Source organism: Gymnoscopelus braueri (genome assembly GCF_963280865.1).
Source record: "Gymnoscopelus braueri genome assembly, chromosome: 1".
NCBI lineage: Eukaryota > Metazoa > Chordata > Actinopteri > Myctophiformes > Myctophidae > Gymnoscopelus > Gymnoscopelus braueri.
Genome location: NC_137603.1, coordinates 27,036,120 through 27,057,880, shown reverse-complemented (window position 1 = coordinate 27,057,880; position 21,761 = coordinate 27,036,120). Strand labels below are relative to the sequence as shown.

The following is a 21,761-nucleotide window of genomic DNA, read 5'->3' as shown; positions in this document are numbered from 1 at the left end:
ATGCTGAATGTGTGTAATGTTATTTGTTCTCTATCCATATCTCCCTTTCATATCGTTGCTGCCGGGCAGAAACCTCCTATCTCCATATTCTAACTTGTTCTGTTTTTTCGTAAATTAACCCTTTAAGACCCCCAGAAAAGCAAAGATTTCAGTTACAAATCTTCGCTTTAAAAAAATATATATTGAAAGAGTTGCACACATTTTCACGTTTTTTCAAAAAATCTAAAATAACATGGGTTCCCGGTCTTAAAGGGTCAATGCCCTACTTGATCATACTACAGCGTCACACAAAAGCATCAAAAGTGGCACATATCGAGCTTGCAGATCTGCTATTTTTGCTACTTTAGGATTTAAATCCTGAAAAGCCCGACAGAGATGAAATGTAGGTCATAGAATATAAATATTTTCCCCCTGGGATCCTTGGATTAGGATGCAACTCCTCATATAGGCCATGGCCATTTCCATCTAATTGCATTTTCCACCATATTGAATTTGATTCAAAATACACTTTTTTTCATCTCCTCCCAAAGATTTTGTCCAACCCTCACAAAAATTTGCACAAATGATCTCTGGACTCATGTTATGAAACGCAGCATACACATTAAATGTGTATGCTGCCAATATAAATGCAAATATAGCCAAATGGTATGGACTAAACTATGTAAGATTTTTTACATAGTTTAGTCCATACCATTTGGCTATATTGGCTTCCAAAGTTAGTGGGATGGGCCAATTTGACAAAAAATGCCAGAAATCATGAACAAAACCTTCAATTAACCCCAAATTCTACAGCAACGGGGCAAGTGCAGTGTATGTTACCTGAGGTGCATTAGTGGCTACAAGAAAGGCGTTTGTGCGACCAGGGTGGTCATAGTCGTGCATTGCTGCTGCTACATAGAGGGCCATGAGCTCCAGGGCAGGGATGTTCCAGGCCAGGCAGCCATAGCTGTCGTCCGAAATAGAGGAGCTCTTGGAGGAGGCGTAGGATATCCTGCCTGGAGAGATTCCACTATCTGAATCTGGCACAAAAACACAACACACAGGCTTTGTGTCAGTAAATGGCAATATTGAAAAAGTTATAGGCCAAACCCTTCCCTTGCAAACTTCATTTGACCCCCCCCGGTCAGGAAAATAGAAAATCTAATTAGTGATTTTCGCAATCCACTGCATAAGAAATTAAACAAAAACAGTCGGAGAGACGAGAGATTGTAGATAGAGATCTCCCCAGCTCCTCATTTGTTGACCCTGTTATTATGCTCCATCTGTCTCACACACACACACACACACACACACACACACACACACAATCTCTTTCCCAGTCTCTGTATCAAAAGACAGCTGTTCGAGACAGCCATAGAGGGACACATAAGTCATTTCCAATGAAGCTAGAATACCACTAGCGCAGTGGTTCTCAAACTTTTTCAAGCCAAGGACCCCCAAACTTATATATATTTGGCCACAGACCCCAATCTGAAAAGGCTTTGTGTGCCAGGGAAGATTTATGTTAAAAGAATTCAAAATAGCAGATGTACAAGCTCGCAGCACGGCACGAAGTGACGCACTGAGCTTGTAGATCTGCTATTTTTGAATAGCCAACATATTACGAAGCCCCTGAAGGAACATTAGTTGGTAGATTATTGTAAGGGGTAGGTTTATTTTGAAAAGCTGTTGGTTTATATTTTGCAGGAAAAAAACAAAGTTGGTGAATTCGAGTTTTATGTGGGTGAAACAATTCTACCTACTAATGTCCCTTCAGGGGCACCGTAACATATAAATGGATAAAGTGGTTAAAATGATTGTGCAACTTTTGCTGGGGACCCCCTGGAACTCCCACAAGGACCCCTGGGGGGTCCCCTGACCCAACATTGAGAACCACTGCACTAGTAGCAGACACAAGCATGTGATTGTTGGCATTTTAATCCAAACCATCTGTGCTACACATGTAACTGTAGGAATTTCGAAAAGCTAAAAGATGAATTCTACATCAAAGGATGGATTCACAATATATTCAAGATTTCTTGAGCCAAACTACTGTTTCTATCCTAGCCATCATTTCATGGTTATTCTACTATACTGTATGATTAACAATAAACGACTGACACAGGATTTCAACCTGTGATCTACAATGTCATTAGCCCAGAGAATCAGTTGACATGTACATTGTATATCTATACGTAAAAGCACAAAATCTGTGTGTGTGTGTATCCTTCCCGCACATAACTCGAGCACTTCAAAACTTGGCGTGTGTATCACTGAGGACCAGCAGCAGTTATCCAGAACAAAACCACAAATATCTGTATCTTTCTTGAACATTAGCAAACGCATGTGAGCCATGATGGCAGGAATTCTCGCCAGGTTTCCTTTTAAGAAGAAGGACCCACTTCAGCTGGCTCCTACGTGTTACTCTGCTTCTGTGCCCACAACCAAGTTGATCATTGATGGCAGGTTTGTTGAGTCCAACTCAGCCTGAATGGCTCAACATGGAAGGACGTGTTCCCAAAGCCAGCCAGGAGGAAATGCTAGCGGCCGTGGAGAGGGAGACCAATTCAGAGGACTGCAGGTGGTTGAGCATGCGTGCAGCATCACATGCCTGATGCAGGGAGAGAGAGACCCTTCCCTCCATCACCTACCGCCTGCACCTTGGAATGTGTGCCGGTTCAACTTCCCTGCCATGACCCCCTGTGGATGTTCCCCATCGGGATGGTGTGTCGAAACACGTACCTGATGAAGCCCTCAGAGCATGTGCCAGGGAGCACCATGCTCCTGGCAAAGATAATGCAGGGTGTGGTGATGCCCAATGCCAAAACTCCACAATGGACCACAATGGAAACACGTAGTGCTCAGGGCTTTATCCTTTAAGCACTATTGTATAACTGTACCTCTGTACTTTTTGCAAGTATTCCAATCAATCAGAAACTCTCTCAACCACCATCCTAGTGGGTGAGGCTCGGGAACGGCTCCCAGAGCTGGTGGCGCGTTCTAAAGCGCTGCGAGTCAATGCCGACGATCAGCACGGAGCAGACGCGGGTCTCTTGATCTCTCCTGAAGCGAAGAAAAGGGTGGATATTTATAAATTAGTATACATGTATCTGAGTTCAGATTACCTGTGTCACTTCCTGTCACATGTTCATTGTGGATCTGCTGGAACCCAGGGATCGGCCGAGTGGTCAGGTACCAGACAGCATGGAGCACATCAGTAGCATGGACCCGGTTATGATCTGCCATTTTATAAATACAACATTTTAAATTGTTAGACTTTACATTATGTACTAAATGTGATCACACACCCAGCCTATATTTGCCATGGGTAAGGAGAGTGTGATAATCTTGTGCTGATTGATCAGCTGTCATGTCTTTCCTTGTGGTTATATGGCAGCTGACCAATAAGCACAAGCTAAAGCCGTATCGTTCCCGTGCATGACTTTTCCAGAAGGTGGCATTCCCGTTTCCTGTTCCAGGTCAGTTTCTCATAGCTTCATTTGATGGGCTCAGCATCAGATTGGAACTGGAAACACATGACACCTTCATATGTGTTTCCGGTTCCACCTTCTGGAAATTTTAACTACACAGAGCCTATTACATGCACAATCAATCAATCAACTTTATTTAGCAGACACATGGTCCAATAATAACAAGACACATAAAAACAGAGATAGATAATATCTCTGTAGATAGATAATAGGCACAGAGCCTATTACATGGCAGTTTACCAGAGTGACCTCCCTGTTTAAATACAGGGCATCGAGGAAGGATAAAGATCATTTTAAATGCTGGAAATTCAAACAATGTGATAACTGAAGTACCTATGTTATAATTTTCTGATAAAAAGAAATGTTGTTAATATCATATAAATATTGGAAATCAAATCTGCTCTGCCCCCAATATTCAATAATCATACAGTTTAACGGTTTTGTGATGTCAGGAGTTGAAGAAGTTTACCCTGATAAACTCACCTCAAGATCCATAAACAAAGTCAAAGAAACTTATATCATCATTATAATATACATACATTTCTCTGTTATAAGTAGAAGAGCTTCCAGTGCATTGCAAATACAGCTGGTTCTATTTAAAAGACGATTTACAATCTTCTAATATTCAGTCATATATTATTCAGTCATATATTCAAAATATACAGTCAACGCAGTATCTAGCGATGTCTTCCACTGGTGATATCATTATTCTGCAGTTCTACCTGCCTTTTCAGAAGCTCATTTCCATATAATTAAATATAGATATTTAAAAAAACAGATACTTCAGGTATGTAAATATCTGAAGTTGTCCCTTATCTGTTCACCATCATGTCAGTAAATAACCATGTGAAACATGGACAACATTGTTACTGTGGACAGTTTGGTAGATTTCACAGCTGAGAAGACACTAGAATTCAGAGTGGAAAACCACAGAGTGTTGAACATTGATTCACGGTAGGGCTGGTCAATATACAGTATGGAGATATGAGTCTAGGGATCTTGGGGATCGTTCATCTTTATCGATTTCCATCCCCTTATCGATCCTGCTTATCAATCCCACAATTGATCCTTTCCTATTGCAGGGGTTGACACTAAGGTCTCAGAGGCACTTGCCCGTCGGGCAAGTACAGGTCATGTTCTACTTGCACAAATAAAAATTAAAAAGGTATCATTGCTCTTCATAAATAGCCTATAATATTTTAAGAAGACGGAATGCACTTGCCCGTCGGACAACCTGAAAGCAAACTCCACTTGCCCTACTTGCCACGGGCAGTCGGGCAACCGTTAGTATCAACCCCTGTATTGTATGGTAGAAAAGTAAAAGGAACGACAAGACAACAATAAATCCTTTAAAGAACTGGTATTGCTTTTATTTATGTCTTTGCCACCTGCTGGGCATTTATTTGAAAATACTGTAGAGGGCCCCTTCAACATAACGTATATACCACACTGTGTGTGTGTGTGTGTGTGTGTGTGTGTGTGTGTGTGTGTGTGTGTGTGTGTATGTGTGTGTGTGTGTGTGTATATATATATATATATATATATATATATATATATATATATATATATATATATATATATATATATATATATATATATATATATATATATATATATATATATATATATATGATCGCTTTATTTCTGAACTGAACGCCTTAAAAGAAATACTGCTGCTAACCTGCTACCGGGCATTTATTTGAAAAGAAATATACAGGTCCCTTTCAACATATCATAACGATGAACATAGCAAAAAATATAGCAGCAGCAATTAATGTCCAACAAATTACTTCCGAAAATAAATATGCTTTACAAATCAAAAACAGCTCTAGTTGTTTTTCCAGTAGAAAATGTCTGCCTTGTGACGCAAGATCCTGGATGGCTCCATGCTGATGGTGGGGGGGGGCCTGAACACCGAGGTATCTGTTAACCCATTAAAACCGGCAACGCATCTGTGTAACCACTTAAACCATTATTGTATACTTCGGCTATTCAAAAATAGCACATATACAAGCTCATAGAACTTGTACATCTGCTATTTTTGAAAAATCTTGAACATTTGTAAATTTCAAAACTCAAATCTTTGCTTCTGGGGGTCCCTGGAACAAAATATACTGAGATGAGGGTCCGCAGATAAATACATATCATGTATAAAAACTGTTAGGATTTGGACGACATTTGTAGAATCGGCCAAATTGCAAAAATGTTCATGATTAAAACAATTTTTGCAGATCTACAAGCTCATAGCGCGGCACTCTGTGCTGCGCTATGAGCTTGTATATCTGCTATTTTTGAATAGTAAAAGAAATCTAAAATGACAGAGATGCTTTCCCGGTCTTAATGGGTTAAGACCTGAGGCCGATTCTACAAATGCCTCCTAGATCAGTGGTTCTCAAACTTTTCCATGCCAAGGACCCCTAAATTGATATGTATTTGGCCGCGGAACCCCCGTCTGAAAATGTTTTGTGCCAGGGACCCCCACAGGAAGAGAAGATTTCTGTTAAAAATTAACACAAAACTAGAAAAAGTGCTCCTCGGAGCACAGGTCTCCGCCAGGTCAGGTAGGCTATTGTGGCCTCCTGGTGGCGCTATAATAGGCCAACGTGAAAAGGGTGCCATTTCTTCTTAGGCCTTGCACGACAATCGGACACTGACTGCATTCATGATTTGAGACATTTTGTTAAAAACATTTGTTTCGCTAAATTAGACCTGTTGGTGGCGCTATAACAGGCCAATGTTAAAAGGGTGGCATTTGTTCCTCAACATAGTGTGAATGTGCGTGCAAAGTTTGAGCGCAATTGGACGCTGCGTTCATGATTTGCGGAATGTTGTTCAAAACAAGCCAATAATGCAAACTTTAGATGTCAATCTTAGCCAATCGGTATGGAATATGAAAAATCAAACACATCCGTCGTGATCACATGACTATAGAGATCATGTGTACCGATTTGCGTGAAATTTGGATAAAATTGGAATGAGTAGTATAAAATAATGTGTTTTACATAAGTCGGCCTCCTGGTGGCGCTATAAAAGGCAGATGTGAAAAATGCAGGGCAAAGGTTTTTCCTTGACCTCTAGGGAGTGTGCATACAAAGTTTTACAGGGATCGGTGCAGTTATAGGTAAAAACACGAATCGGCCTATTATAGCGCCACCATGAGGCTGATTTGACAAAATTCAAATGGTAGTTCTTCCTCGGCCTAATGGGACTGTGCGTGCAACATTTCACGGAAATTGCATGCTGTGTTCATTATTTGAGGCATTTTGTTCAAAACGGAGCACTCCTGCAAACTTTAGCCTGATTGGCTAAAAGACATTTTTAGCCAATCAGGATGGAATATGAGAAATCTGAAAGACCAGTTTTGTTTAATGACTATAGAGATACTGTGTACCGATTTGCGTGACTTTTGGACAAAATCTGTAGGAGTACTGTCAAAAAATGTGTTTTGCACAAATCGGCCTCCTGGTGGCGCTATAAAAGGCCCATGAGAAGAATTTGGGGCAAAGGTTCTGAATTGGCATCCAGGGAATGTGTGTGCACAGTTTCGCTGCGATCAAGACAACGGTGCCAGAGATTAGCTGGTCACAGACGGACGGACACAAGGACACACGGACACAAGGACACACGGACGGACGGACGGGGTGTAAAACATACTCTCTCGCCATGCCTTTCGGCCTGGCGGAGACAATTCTTCTAAAATTCGTATGTTGCTATATATATGGAGCTGAAATCTAAAATGGCACGGATGCTTTCCGGGTTTTAATGGGTTAAGAGAGCTCATCTAGCAGAGGCAGTTTGTGTCTCGCTTGTCCCACCATCACAGGACACGGTCAAGCTTTTCCTGGAACAGTCACCTGTTCCAGGAAGTCCTACTAGACGCTGTCCTAGTAGCGTGTTCAGAGAGGTCAGCACAAACCTTTCTGTTGAATACCGGACACACAAACATAGTGTCTCTATATCCAGAACTGTGACACACAGTACACACAGTGTACAGGTGTACAGGACTTTCATCACCATGATGAACTCCTCTGCTCTGGTGAAGTCCTCTTCTATGATCCTCTTCTGTGATCCTATCCAGTTTGTCTCTCTCCATCGGCCTTCTTAGCCATGGGTGTAATGCTGCAGGTTGGAGAACGAGGATGCTGTTGGATGAATCTCTTAACCATCAAAGAAGAGAGAGTTCCACCTGGTTTTGACATCCAGTAGCATGGTGTGCTGAGGTAGCCTGGCATGGCCAGACTAATATCATTGTGTAGATATATTAGTCTGGAATCTCTGTGTGGAACCTGTGCTTCTGAGGGGCAAATCCAAAAAAGGGCTCTGGTGATAAACCCGCCCCATATTTGCATACTGGGCCCTGATTGGTCCCTCACAACAACAAAAAAAAACATTTTTTGCAATGGCAGATTTGTCTGGAACCAGGCTAGTGCTGAGGAAGTTTGAAGAGCTGCCGTTTCTCTCTCAGCACAGTCATGTCCATTGTAGATCGTTTCATCCACAAGGTGACCACTCTTATTTTCGCTGCCCATTGGGGCCACTGTGGCAATGCTGCTGTACACTTTCTGCACTGGCAAGTTTGAGGATGTCCAGCTTTTCCGAAGCGACAGCGAACTCCTCCAACACCTCTCCAATCTCAACTGACCACCATTTCACCCGTTTGTGGCCGGTAGACAGAGCTTTTGGTGACGTTTGCCATGGCTGCTGTAATGTGCGGTGCACTGTGATGTAGCGCTCCTGCACTAAGCCAGTCCATCCATCACTTGTAATGGCTACCATGACCACATTTGCTAGCTCTGTGATGACTTATACCCCTCCCCCCTAGGGAGGGGTGTAAGTAACATAGGTTGAGGGCCTTGGTCATCTCCCTAAATCAGGGGTCTTCGACAGGGGGTCCGGGACCCCTAGGTGGTCCTCAGAGCTACTATAGGGCGTCGGCCAAAGCTTTGTGTGATGGGATTTTTTTACATTAACCACTTGAACCCTAGCATCCCTATTCTGAGGGGAACATTAGCCGAAAATAGCAGATCTACAAGCTCACAACTTGAGCTTAGCTGATCTACAATAGCTTGTAGATCGGCTATTTTCGGCAAAGAGGTTTGGTGTATTGAAGGTTTAAGTAGTTAAATGTCTGAAATGAACTAAAAACATACATTTACACAACACTGATGAAAGTCAATGAAGCTATCTATAAAATCTATGAAAAAGTTTAATCTGCAATACAATTGTAAACGATTGTAGTGGGGGGGGGGGTCCCTGCTTCATGTCTCTTTCAGCTATGGGGTCCTTGGCCTGAAAAAACATTGAAGACCCCTGCCGTAAATCACAGTAATTCATCAGTTGAAAAGGGATGCAACCCCTTCACCACAAACTTTGTGATGGCCCTGCGACACTCGTCCGCTCCATCGCATCCAGGGTGTGTACAGGGGCTGGAGGCGGAGCTGTGGTCTTGCATGCTGGAGAGACCTTGAGCTGACCACCGTCTAAAATTAAATGCTTCATCTTTTTTGCTTGGGTTTTGAAAAGTGAAGCCAAACCTTGGACCTCGTCACCTGTTCCTCTCCACAAAAATAAACGAATGCAGCGACATGCAAGTTATTAAATTCCTCTTCTTTGTTTTACTGGTAGTTGGCAGGCAATTCAACAAAGGTCAAACGTTATTAGAACGACATATCTTTGTGCCAGTGATTTGATTTCAATGACATAACGCTCTTCTCTCGCGACGTTGGGACCCCTTAAAAAACATGTTTTTAATTCAGCAGTGGATGAACTATGTAGCTTAAACATCTCTGTGGTACTTACAAGGAATGTCCCTGTAGCCATTTTCCAAAGCGCAGAAGTAGGACATGAACTCCCTCACAGGGATTTTAAAGATTTCAAACAGACACGTATCCTGGAACAGCGTGTATGTCACCTGGGAAAATACAATCAAATAAAAATATTATTAACACACGCCAGAACACAAGACATCCATTATGTGCTATTGTTGACAAAACCCGGCAAAAATAAGATATATCCAGGTTTAACCATTAAGCCCTCTTTTCCGGTGAAAAAATGGCATCAAAAGGTGATTATGAAAGTCAACCAAAGAACAAGATTTTTGGGCAGGATCTCCTCTCATTCAATGTCATTTCGACTATGCGTGCACCTCATGGTTCACTAACACCTCAATGTCACTAAATGAAAACTACAGTCCTCTCAAAACAAACACATTTTTATATAAGACTATTTACTAGGTCTCTCCCCCAGGACTCACCTTCTCCCAGCACACTTTGCTAGTCTGGGTTGGCTCAAGGTAGAAGACAGAGTGCCAGATCAGTGCCAAGATACCTGTCAAACTACTTCTCTAGGGTGAGTGATGCACATAATGTAGGGCATAACACCAGAAGGCGCTCATCTGACCTCAACCCACGTTCACCCCAAAATGTGTCTCAAACATGGGGAAAGATGCATTCTACTGTGCTGCCACCAAAATTTGGAATGACCTACCAAAATCTCGACTCCCGACCCAAACTCATAACTAACCTAAAAGAATGGCTGACCTTAAAATACAATTGAGCATAGTTTAACTCCTTGAACACCTTGATAGTAGAATCCTCTGCCCCACCCCTCCTTTGACTGTAAATATACTGTACCGTATGATGCTACCGAGTTTTATTCTAACATTTACTGTATCGTATTTGTATTGTATGTATTATATATATATGTATTTATTATTGATGAATTTAGTACAATGGACCACAATGGAAACAAACCCCCTGAGCCTTTTTGTGTCATCCCTTTAGCATAAGCTTTGACTGTACTAACTGTACTGTTAACAACCTTGTCATTAAAGTATTAAATCGATCAATACTTCTTTGTATGATGGTGTCACACAAAAATGGCAGATCTATCTGCTTGTAGATCTGCATTTTTTAAAATTATTTTTTAAAAGGTTATGAAAATGTTGAGACAAAATAGGGACGGCAGGTTGAAAGTGGTGATATACAGCGTAAGCAATATTCTCATGAATGACGAAGATATCAACTAAACCAGTAGGTTCTCAAACCTTTTCTCGTCAAGGACCACCAAATTGATATATATTTAGCCGCGGACACCCAATTGAAAACGTTTTGTGTCAGGGACCCCCAAAAGAGAATTCTTTTGTAGAAATATTCCAAATTATTCATAATATTTCAAACACTCAAAAATATTTAAAAAAATTGCAGCTGTACAAGCTTGTGGATCTGCCGTTTTTGAATATCCAACATACAAACGGATAAAGTGGTTCAAATAATTGTAATGCTGTATTAAACACATTTTGCTGGGGACCCCCTGGAACCCCTTCAAGGACCCCTGGGGTTCAGTTTAGTTCAGTGGTTCCACTTTGAGAACCACTGAACTAAACGGAACCATTTCCGCACCTAACCAGACATGAATGAACACATAAAAGCAACACATTGATGGTTCTAGTACTGACATAGCTGAGTATCCTTCCCGTCTTCCCTCCTGTTCGGTCCATCAGGTCAAAGATTTGGAAGTTCCAGCTGTTTATCTTCTCCATCAGAGCTTCATGGTCCTCCAGCAGGGGATCCAGTCTGAACTGCAGTTCACCCTGCAAAACATACATTCATTCATATTAACTCATTCAGTGCCACTGAACGTCTAAGACGTCCGTTGTACCATAAGCCCTGTGCCACTGGACGTCTAAGACGCCCCAAAAAAAGAATCATTAATTTTTTATTATTTTTTTGGAAAAAAATGTTCAGAACCCAAGATATGATGATTTGAAAATGTTCTGCTCCATTCACTTCTTGTTTAACTTCTTACTGAAAAAGGCTGTATCTCGGCTCCTAAGCACTTTTTTTTTACAATGAATTTTGGCTCTGGCACTCAGAGCCAAACTGCCAGAAATAAGTCAGGCACTGAATGAGTTAAAGCTGTACTATGTCACTTTTTTGTGCGTGATTACAACGTTATTTTGTCCAATTTGTATGGTGGCGTATGTAAATACAATATAACTTATACAATTGGGGTGGTTGTATTTTGTCTCGCTGCCCTTCTATTTAGACATTTAGATCCAGTGTCTGTTTTCACACGATTGGTTGACAAGTACTGCCCGAAGGTCATTTCTCCCCTGAGCAATCAGGCAGGCTCAAATTTCAGCACTTGTGCAGGACCCGGGTTCGAATAAAGGGTAGAACATGATGGTTAGATCTGCAATACTTTTTCCAATTTTCCAAAACATTTGTAAAGTAAAAGTGAGAGTGGTTAAGTGTGTCTGTGGGTTTTATAAATATTGAACCAATGACAATGACACCTATTAACAAGAGCTTGTGACTAAATAATATTATTGGATCCATTGGTTCTTTTTAGATTTCCTGAAAAGTAACGGTTTTGGACATCCAAAACAGCAACAATATAATAAATATACAGTATGATACACATGCCATTAAGATGATTCTGAATGGCATATGATCACTAAGATACAGAAACGTTGACTTGCTGAAAATAACTTCTCTTACAGGCGTGTGGTAGAGTATAAATTGAGCTTAACCACTTAAACCCCATATGTTGATAAGCGGAGTTCCACAGGGTTCTGTATTAGTGTGACTTTTCAGTTTTTACTCTACATTAAATACCTTCGCTGAAAGTAGCAGATCGACAAGCTCACTGTGAGCTTTTCGATCTGCTATTTTCTGCAAAGGTTTTCCCCAGAACAGGCATGCTGGGGTTCAAGTGGTTAACATAAATCAGAACGTATATCATTTTAAATATCTAGTGTTTCACGCCCATGGTTTTTGACAGACTCAAACAGCGATGTGCATGAAGGCCTTCCTAATGAAACTTCCAGCTGGTGTACTGTACCAAACAATCCTCGGCTGAATTCACAGCAGCCGTCTTGACAGCTCAGCGGGGACATTTTGACAATAGCAGTGGGACTGGGACCACTGAGAAAAAACAAGCGCACAGCTCAAACCAGCTGTACGCCAACTATGGGACGGGGGACGGGGGGACGAGAGATCTAATAAATAATATCTGACTTGAACAACCAAAGACCAGGGAAGTGAAAGAACAGCTGGACACACTCGCTCTCTCACTCACACACAATATATTGGACAGACAATCTTTGTGCTGTCAAGAAAAATTTAGTTGTTGTAGCAAAATATACAAATGACAAATGAAGGTATCTGTTGTGTCCGTCTGCTGCATTCTGTTGACTGTATGCTAGCATAAAGATACCAAGGATAAGGCGGTGACATCACAAACTCATTTGTGTTGCCAGACAAAAAAAAAGTCCTGTTGAAAATGTGTACATTTTGTCGAGCAAAAGGGTGGCGCGCCAAAGTCTAAATTAGTTGACAGAGTTGCAATTGTGTGAGTCAAGGGGCCCCATGGTTCTTAAGGGGGGCGGCAGCGGCTCAGGATGTAGAGCGGCTGTCTTGGTATCTGAAGGTTCCAAGTTCGATCCCCGGCTGCGTGTCCTTGAGCAAGACACTAAACCCCTACAGTAACTGCCCCCAATGAGCAGGTTGGTGCCTTGCATGGTTTCCCTCGCCCTCGGTGTGTGAATGTGAAATACATTGTAAATTGCTTTGAAGGGTTGTAACGTGTAAAGACTAGAAAGGCGCTACAGTATGTAAGTGCAGTCCCTTTACCATTTAACCCATTAAGACCTGAGGCCGATTCTACAAATGCCTTCTAAATCTGAAAACGTTTTCATGTCAAGGACCCCCAAAAATTACATGTATTTGGACCCCCATCTCAAAATGTTTAGTTCCAGGGACCCCCCAGAAGCAAAGATTTGAGTTACAAATGTTCTCTTTAAAAATATATATATTCAAAGATAAAAAAAAATAACGCTCAGTTGTGACATCATTGCGAAAATCGCTGAAAATAGCCAAATCCTTGGTGTCTGGTGTGTGGATGAGGCATACAGTACCTTTGATTCCTGAGTCTTCTTCTCCATGCCGGGACTCTGCTCTTCCTCGTCTGCCTCTCTCTGGCCCCCTGCCACATCTGTCCTCTTGTCCCCTGACGACGTGTCCACCTCCACACTCTCCTCCCTGATCAGAGGCTCACCCATGAACTCTGACCCTTCACCTGCTTCAGGCGCACACACACACACGCACATGCACGCGCGCACACACACACACACACACACACACACACACACACACACACACACACACACACACACACACACACACACACACACACACACACACACACACACACACACACACACACACACACACACACACACATTAAAGCTTGCAAGCAGAGAGCTCACGTGCAAGTGCCCATGCACATATACACTCACACATCCTATCAGCTCATTCTACTAATCAATTAACCCAATCTGAAGTTGCAATAGACAGCTGCATGCATCCCTCATTAAAATACACACTTTGTTCGTGCAATTATTGATTTGACTTATTTACCCACTCCCAAGCATTTGACAAAGCTTTTCCTTGAAGCACAGGACTGAATATTAGGTGAATGAATGAGAAATGTGGAGATTTGTTGGAAGTTAGTGACAATTGTGCTATGTTATTCCACAACTGCAGATCACTATTGGCACTGTGCATGTGTGGTGTGTACGTTCTCCACCAGATGGCAGCCTTGGCCTCATGGTTAGGTGAGTGGACCAATAACGGAATGCTTTCCTGCTCAATGTCTAGAAACAACATGGCAGGAAAAGGAAGGATGCCTTCAGGAGCACAAATAGAAAGACCAAACCGTAACAGCACGAGTCTATGAACTAACTATTCACTAACTATTCACTAGATCCTGCCAGCTCCAGTATAGTGTTTCACACAGTTCAGCTACCAATACATTTTATTACAGTGCAATGTATCTATTGTTTTAAACGGTAGCACAATCCCATAACAAGCTTTGACCAAGTAAACAAAAATAAAAATAAGGAGTCCTACAGCAAAATCAACAGGAAGTTAAAATTCTTATTAAAAAAACAAACAGTGCTGGGTTTGGTGATGTTCTATATTGTCTGAATCAACTTTGTTTGCATCCGTTTACGTGCTAAAAGAGTGACTTTGAGAACTGTTTTACCGTACAATGTAAGTCAATGAGGAGCATATTTTGAATTATGAATTCAAAACATGAATAATTCTAATCAATGGAGCAATAGTTTTTGATTTCTTGTCCACCTTTGGAGTTACATCATGGCAAGGTAACGACACAACCGAAACCTCAACCAAAGTGGTCTTGCCCTTTAAACCCCAGCATCCGCATTGTGGTGAAAGCTTTTGCTGAAAATAGACGATCGACAACAAGCTGTGAGCTTGTCGATCGGCTATTTTCAGCGAAAGCTTTCCCCACAATAACAGAAAACAGAAAAGACAGTAGTTTAGAGCAGTGGTTCTCAACCTGTGGGTCGGGACCCCCCAGGGGGGTCCCCATATGATGTTGGGGGGTCCCCAGATGACTTTTTGAATGTAATTCATTCATTGAATTTAAGGACTTTTAAGACCTTTTTTAATACCTCGAAAAGAAAAAGACCATTACTGCATCAAAGGGCATCAACAAACTATACTATAAAAACTGGTCAAATATTGGTCAAATTGTCAAATAATATAAGAAAGTGGCAAACATTGTGAAAATAGCCGATCTACAAGCTCACAACGCCTCGCAACGCAAGGCGCTGTGAGCTTGTAGATCGGCTATTTTCACAATATTTATCTGTGGAACCGAGTCAAACTAAATCGAATGCCTCAACTGAACTCCTACATTCCAAGTGCTTATCAATTCAAATATGATGATTTTGGGGGGTCACGGGCTGAAAAGGTTGAGAACCACTGGTATAGAACCCTGCGGCTCAACCATATGGGGTGTTTCAGTCATAGATACTGTATATAAAAAGGTAGACGCCTCCTCCGACTCTGGGGCGTCTGTATCGCGGACGCCATATTAGAGGGGCCACGCTTCCTGACTACTGGCCAATCACAGCGCGTCTTTTCCGATCCAATGAACTACAGCGGCCAATGAGGTATCTAGGTTTCTATATCTATGGTTTCAGTGGTTTAATGTGTCACCTGAGCGTCTGCGCTGAACCGCAGTGGTGTGGAGCTGGTGAGCCTCTCCCACGTCTGCTGGGGAACCTCCTCCCTTCATCAGCGTCTGGCGACCACAGCTGCAGTGGACACACACACACACACACGGACACTTGAGTACATCTGAAGACAAACATCCACTCACTGTCAGTAACACACGCTCAGTGGTGGAAAAAGTACCGACATGTTTTACTTAAGTAAAAGTATCAATACCACAGTATCGAAATACTCAGTTACAAGTAAAAAAAAGTCCGGAATTCGTACCCAAAGTAAAAGTACTCATTATGCAGAATGTCCCATTTCACAAGTTCTTCACAAAATCTTTTGAAAAGAGCAGATCTACAAGCTCACAACGCGTCGCATCGCGACGTGTTATGAGCTTGTAGATCGGCTATTTTCAAATAGCTGAATATAAGGCTTAAAGGGGTACTTCACTCTCGGGCCGGGGACACATTTAAAAAAAATATTAAAAATAAATGAAAAAAGTTATGGAAAATTCATGGCCCCCTCACACATTAGTAGGACACTGTGTGTCGTGAGGGGGCCATGAATTTTCCATAACTTTTTTCATTTATTTTTAATATTTTTTTTAAATGTGTCCCCGGCCCGAGAGTGAAGTACCCCTTTAAGTGGTTAATGCATGTTTTGTAATAATAATCAAAATCTACATAGTAGCTAAAGTTTTCAAATAATTGTAGTGGACTAAAAATTCTATATTTTCCTCTGAGATGTAGTGGGGTAGGAGTAAAAGTATTGAACATTGGAAATACTTCGGTAAAGTAAAAATACCTCAAAATTGCACTTAAGTGCAGTACTTGAGTACATGTACTTAGTTACTTTCCACCACTGCACACACTCCAGAAGACAAACATCCACTCACCGTCAGGAACACATGCTCCAGAAGGAGGGTGACATATTATTTCAAACACCCCAAACAGGGGCCTTTAAATCACTTAAAATCAGATTTTTTTTTAAATAGCTAAAAATAACCGGTCTACAAGCTCACACCGTGTCAATGGTCTGCTATTTTTTGCTCCTTTTGACAATTTCTACTTCAATTTTTGGACATTTTATTTGTATTTTCACCTGGTGTTTTCATCAGGATGGGGGAGGATTATTTTAGCGCTTTAGCATACCTAGGGACTGCACCTTTTAACAGAACAGAGCATGATAAACATCTATGTAAGTAAGCACTCCAAACAAATCAAGTGTTAAAGGACGACTTAACCGATTTTCAACCTATCTTCATATAATTGGTCCTCACTAATACTCATGATAAAATGGTACAATTTTTTTCTACTCGGTCTGTGTCTCAGAGGAGGGCTGTGGACAGTTGAGAGTCCCGTCTACCAGTGACATCATCAATGGGGAATCCAAGCTAATAGAAACTGCAGGCTTTCTATTCCTGGAAAGTTGCAATGCAATAAAAGAAGCCATTGTTCTCGTGTTAATAAAAATCGAAATAAAAAATTTGAAATCTTGTTGGAAAAAAAAATCATGCCTAACGATGATGTCACTGGTAGACGGGTTTCTGGACTGTCCACAGCCCTCCTATGAGACACAGACCAAGTAGAAAAAAATTGTACCATTTTATCATGAGTATTAGTGAGGACCAATTATATGAAGATAGGTTGAAAATCGGTGAAGTCGTCCTTACACACCGGGGGCGAATTTTTCATGCGAATAATACGGTTTTTTTTAAAACCTTATAAAGTCAATGCAAGCTTCCACGGAGCGAAAAAGCGAAAAAGCGAAGCGAAAAAGCGTCTTTTAATTATTCGGAACGAGCCCGAATTTTGCGTATATTCGCATAATCGCCGGTGTGTAATGACCTTTATGCTGCGTTCACACGGGCAGATACAAAGATACATGCTACCATTCATTTTCAATGGGAGCCAGCAAAATGAAGACAAAAAGCAACATCCGACGTTGGTAGCTGCTACAAACGATACAAAGCTACACATTGAAGTTGAGCTGGGTTCAACTTCCAGATACAAAAATAAACTACAACTGTAGCTCCGATGACCAGTGGTGGAAAAAGTACTCAAATGTTTTACTCAAGTTAAAGTATCAATACTGCTATGTAGAAGTACTCCGTTACAAGTAAAAGTCCGGGAATTTAAAATTGACTTGGGTAAAAGTACAAAAGTACTGGTATCAAAATGTACTTAAAGTACCAAAAGTAAAAGTACTAAAATGTTTGAAAATAGCAGATCTACAAGCTCACAACACGATGCGACGCATTGTGAGATTTTAGATCGGCTATTTTCAAATAGCCTAGGTATAAAGCCTGTAGCCTGAAGTGGTTAATGTATGTTTTATAATGTAATAATTTATATCTGCAAAGTAGCTAGTAACTAAAGTTTTCAAATAATTGTAGTGGAGTAAAAGTACAATATTGGCCTCTGAGATGTAGTGGAGTAGAAGTAAGAATACCTTAAAATTGTACTTAAGTACAGTACTTGAGTAAATGTACTTAGTTTACTTTCCACCACTTGATACAAAGATCCGATGACACAGCGCGCTTGATGACGTCAACGACCGTGTTGAGCAACACAGATACAAAGCGACAGAGCGACAAATATGCGGTGTATTTTTGTATCTTTGTTATCTGCCCGTGTAAACGCAGCATTAGTGTCAAAGAACTTTGCTTTTATGTACTTATGTAACAATAAATACGTTGTTTGTGGGACTTCAAAACGATTATTACACAGTGTTTCAAGACAAAATGTCATCATCTCCACAGTGGTTATTGTAGAATATCGGTGAAGGATACATATTTGCAAATAGTTACTACCGTGCAAAACCCTGATCGTTAATTTCACTCTGAAAGTGTAAAAAATTGACCCGTCAAGGGGTCAGCATTTTGCAGTGTGTATATGCACCTGGTACAGAGATGGACGGAGGGGCTGCGGAAGGCTTGTTGGAAGTCAGGCGAGCTGAGGGTGTAGCCCAGGGGCTTGTGCAGGTTGAGGTTGAGGCTCGGCTTGGTCAGGAAGTCAGCCGTGTCCGGAAACTCCACAGGCGAGCGGGTGACCAGGGAGGACGAAGATCCTGTTCCCACCGCTGGAGGGCTATTGCTGGGCGAGCTGACCGGACTGAGGCTCGGAGAGGTGCCTGGAGAGGGAGAGAGAGGGGAGTGGGAATGTCAACGACAGAGAAATAAAGCAGGACACCATAAAGGCTGCCACAGTTAAACAAACTAATTGATCCATTCAATTTTTTTAAATAGCAAAAACAGGACACTTGTAGGACAAAGTATAAATTAGTAATTACACTACTCAAATTATTGGTAATAAATATATATATATTTTTTAAACCCATTCAATCCGGAAACATCTCTGTCAATTTAGATTTATTCAAAAATAGCAGATATACAAGCTCATGACACAGGTGCGTTCCCTGTCTAAATGGGTTAAACACGCTTCTCAATTACACGATGAATCAAAAAAGTTAATCGACAGAGTAATGGCTAGTAAGATAATCAATAGTTGCAGCCCTAGTAGACACTATGTCAGACATCAGAGGGTCTCACCTGCTCTCCTGGGCCCTGCATGGTAGGTGAGTGTGACTGAAGAAGACCTCTGCTTAGGGATGGTAAGCAGGTTAGCGTTGGGCCCATTGGACAAAGACCCTGAGCTGGAACATAAATACACATCATTATTATTCACCATAAAATCGTTGATATTTTAACTTTGTGTTTTTTTCGTAAATTAACATCCTACTTGATCATACTACAGCAAAAGTATCAAAAGTAGCAGATCCACAAGCGACGCGTTTCGAGCTTGTCGATCTGCTACTTTTGATATTTTAGAATTTGAATCCTGAAAAGTAACAGTTTTGGACATATGAGATTTCCACCTGACAGAGACGATATTATTCACCATCACTAAAGCTTTGAATTCATCACTTTATTTTTATTGCCATTCTTGATTTGTTCCTAAGAAACTCTCACTTAACATTTTTGGCACAGGTAATAAAAAGTGAGTTACTGTGCCGTTGAGTGTTATAAAAGATATAACATTGCATTCTACAAGTAAAGCCCCCCACACGCACAGCAATAACAGGCAACATGGCAGACGGAGCCTTTTTTCATTCATTCATTCATTCAACCTTTATTTATTTTCTCGGGGATACATTGAGGGCAGAGCCCTCATTTTCAATGATGCCGAGATTACAAGCATAGTACAACAGTGTAAATAATAATGATGAATAAAAACAACAGGATAAACAAGTTATAAATGTGAAAACAACAGAATAAAACAGTAATAAAGAAAGCTTAATTAAAACAGTGACAATCTAAAACAACAAGATTAGCTAGCAAGTTTTTAAATTGACCCAGTGAGACCATGGAATCCATTTTTAAAGTGCGTTGTAATTCGTTCCAAGTGAAGGGAGCGCTAAACCTGAAAGCTGATTTGCCTAGCTCGGTGTTGGCCTTGGGGACTAATAATGGGATGTATTCCTGAGAGCGTGTTTGATGGGTGGAAGTATTTGGTTTTTAACAGTGATGAAATATATGTTGGTGATTTATTTAAAAGTGCTTTATAAATATATATGTACCAATGATGGTCTCGTCTCATGGAGAGAGAGGGCCATCCAACTGTAGTATATAAAGTGCAATGATGTGTGTTGTATGGATAACCTGTGATGAACCTGAGAGCAGAGTGGTAGATGGCATCTAGGGGCTTAAGGGTGGTGGTAGCAGCGTATCTATAAATGGTCCCCATAATCTAGGACTGAGAGTAGGACAGCCTGTATGATTTTTTTCCTGCAAAATAAAGGGAAACAACATTTATTTCTGTATAGTAAACATAGTTTTGCCCGCAATGATTTCCAATATGAAATTTGAAGGGGAATTTCTCATCAATCCATATGCCCAGATACTTGTAATGTTGGACTCTTTCAAGAGGTATACCAGATAAAGTGCAAATTTGGAGGTTTGTAAAATCAATCGATTTTGTTCTGGTAAAAAACATGTACTTTGTTTTCTCTGCGTTTAAAACAAGTTTAAGTTTAAAAAGAGCTCCTTGTAAAACATTAAAAGCAAGTTGCAGGTTATTAACCTATCCTCTTTGCACGTGCCTGACTTAAATAATCTATCCAATGAAATGAGTCATCTGGCGAAGCACAAAAAGAAAAAAATCAATGCCATGAATATCATAACCAGGGAAGCCAGACACCATGGATGGAGTGCTACTGCCACCCTGTGGATAGATATAGACTCTACAGTTCAGAGTTCCAACTGTGAGTCCATTTCCTATTGTGCTGTATGAGGGGTTGGATGACACCCATCTGTCCATACATGAGGCGGATGTCTGGGTGAAGAAAATGATCATTTATGTCTGTGCATGGCTGTGGGTTGGTCATTCCAATGTCACTATGAGTTTCTGGTTCAAAAGTCAAGGTTTGCACACATCCTGTTGGTCGCGGGTGCTGGACACACAAGTAACAATTTAAAATAAGAAGGAATCCACACAACAGCATTGCCTCCTACAATATTTTAATAAAGACAATATCAGTACAACGTTTCGACCAAACATTATGGCCTTCATCATCACCCGATGAAGGCCATGTTGTGCTGTTGAGCGGATTCTTCTTATTTTAACCCATTAAGACCTGAGGCCCGATTCTGCAAATGCCTTCTAAACCAGTAGTTCTTTCAAGATTATTTAAAAAAAAATGAAAATAGCAGATGTACAAGCTTGCAGCGCGGCAAGGAAGTGACGCGCTGTGAGCTTGTAGATCTGCTATTTTTAACCTTGATAATCAGTGTTAAAGTGGATCCAATGTCACAAGTCACAAACGCTTGTAAATACTTTTCATTGGTTAAATATTAATAAAACCCACAAACACACTTAACCGCTTTTCTAGCAAAAAATAGCCTATCTAGAAGCTCAAAACGCTCAAATGTGGCGCGCTGTATGACGAACTAGGGAATTCATTTGTCCACATTTTTTTTGGTTGAAATCTGAGGATACAAGGTTTCTGCCTGACAGCAATGATATGTAAACTGCCAAATCAATTGTCAATCAAGTGTCAATTGAACTCTCAGGGCCCTATGTCTGGGTCAATATACCTGATCAGGTTGAGGTCAGGGTGGGTCGGTCTCTTGCCGTTGTTGCGTTCCCAACGCGATGAGGCGGAGTCAAGAGGAGGAAGTGGGGAGGAGGTGGAGCCCCGTCTCAGCTGAGGGGTCGGGAGGCTGTTCCTGCTGCTCAGACCCTGCTGGGACAGACAG

General features: G+C 41.2%; 1 protein-coding gene across 2 annotated transcripts in view; it reads right to left on the bottom strand.

The window, feature by feature from the left end:
- Positions 1-21,761, bottom strand: part of pde3b (phosphodiesterase 3B) — a 77,010-nt gene that overhangs the window by 7,142 nt on the left and 48,107 nt on the right. The window contains exons 4-12 of one of the 2 annotated variants that reach the window (XM_080427154.1): positions 21,600-21,745; positions 19,056-19,159; positions 18,406-18,637; positions 15,503-15,600; positions 13,390-13,553; positions 10,927-11,061; positions 9,270-9,381; positions 3,105-3,218; positions 820-1,019 (exon numbers count right to left, since the gene is read on the bottom strand). In XM_080427154.1, the coding sequence (XP_080283280.1) occupies positions 820-1,019; positions 3,105-3,218; positions 9,270-9,381; positions 10,927-11,061; positions 13,390-13,553; positions 15,503-15,600; positions 18,406-18,637; positions 19,056-19,159; positions 21,600-21,745 (1,305 nt within the window). The remainder of the gene's footprint in view (positions 1-819; positions 1,020-3,104; positions 3,219-9,269; positions 9,382-10,926; positions 11,062-13,389; positions 13,554-15,502; positions 15,601-18,405; positions 18,638-19,055; positions 19,160-21,599; positions 21,746-21,761) is intronic. The other variant, XM_080427155.1, reaches the window with a different exon arrangement.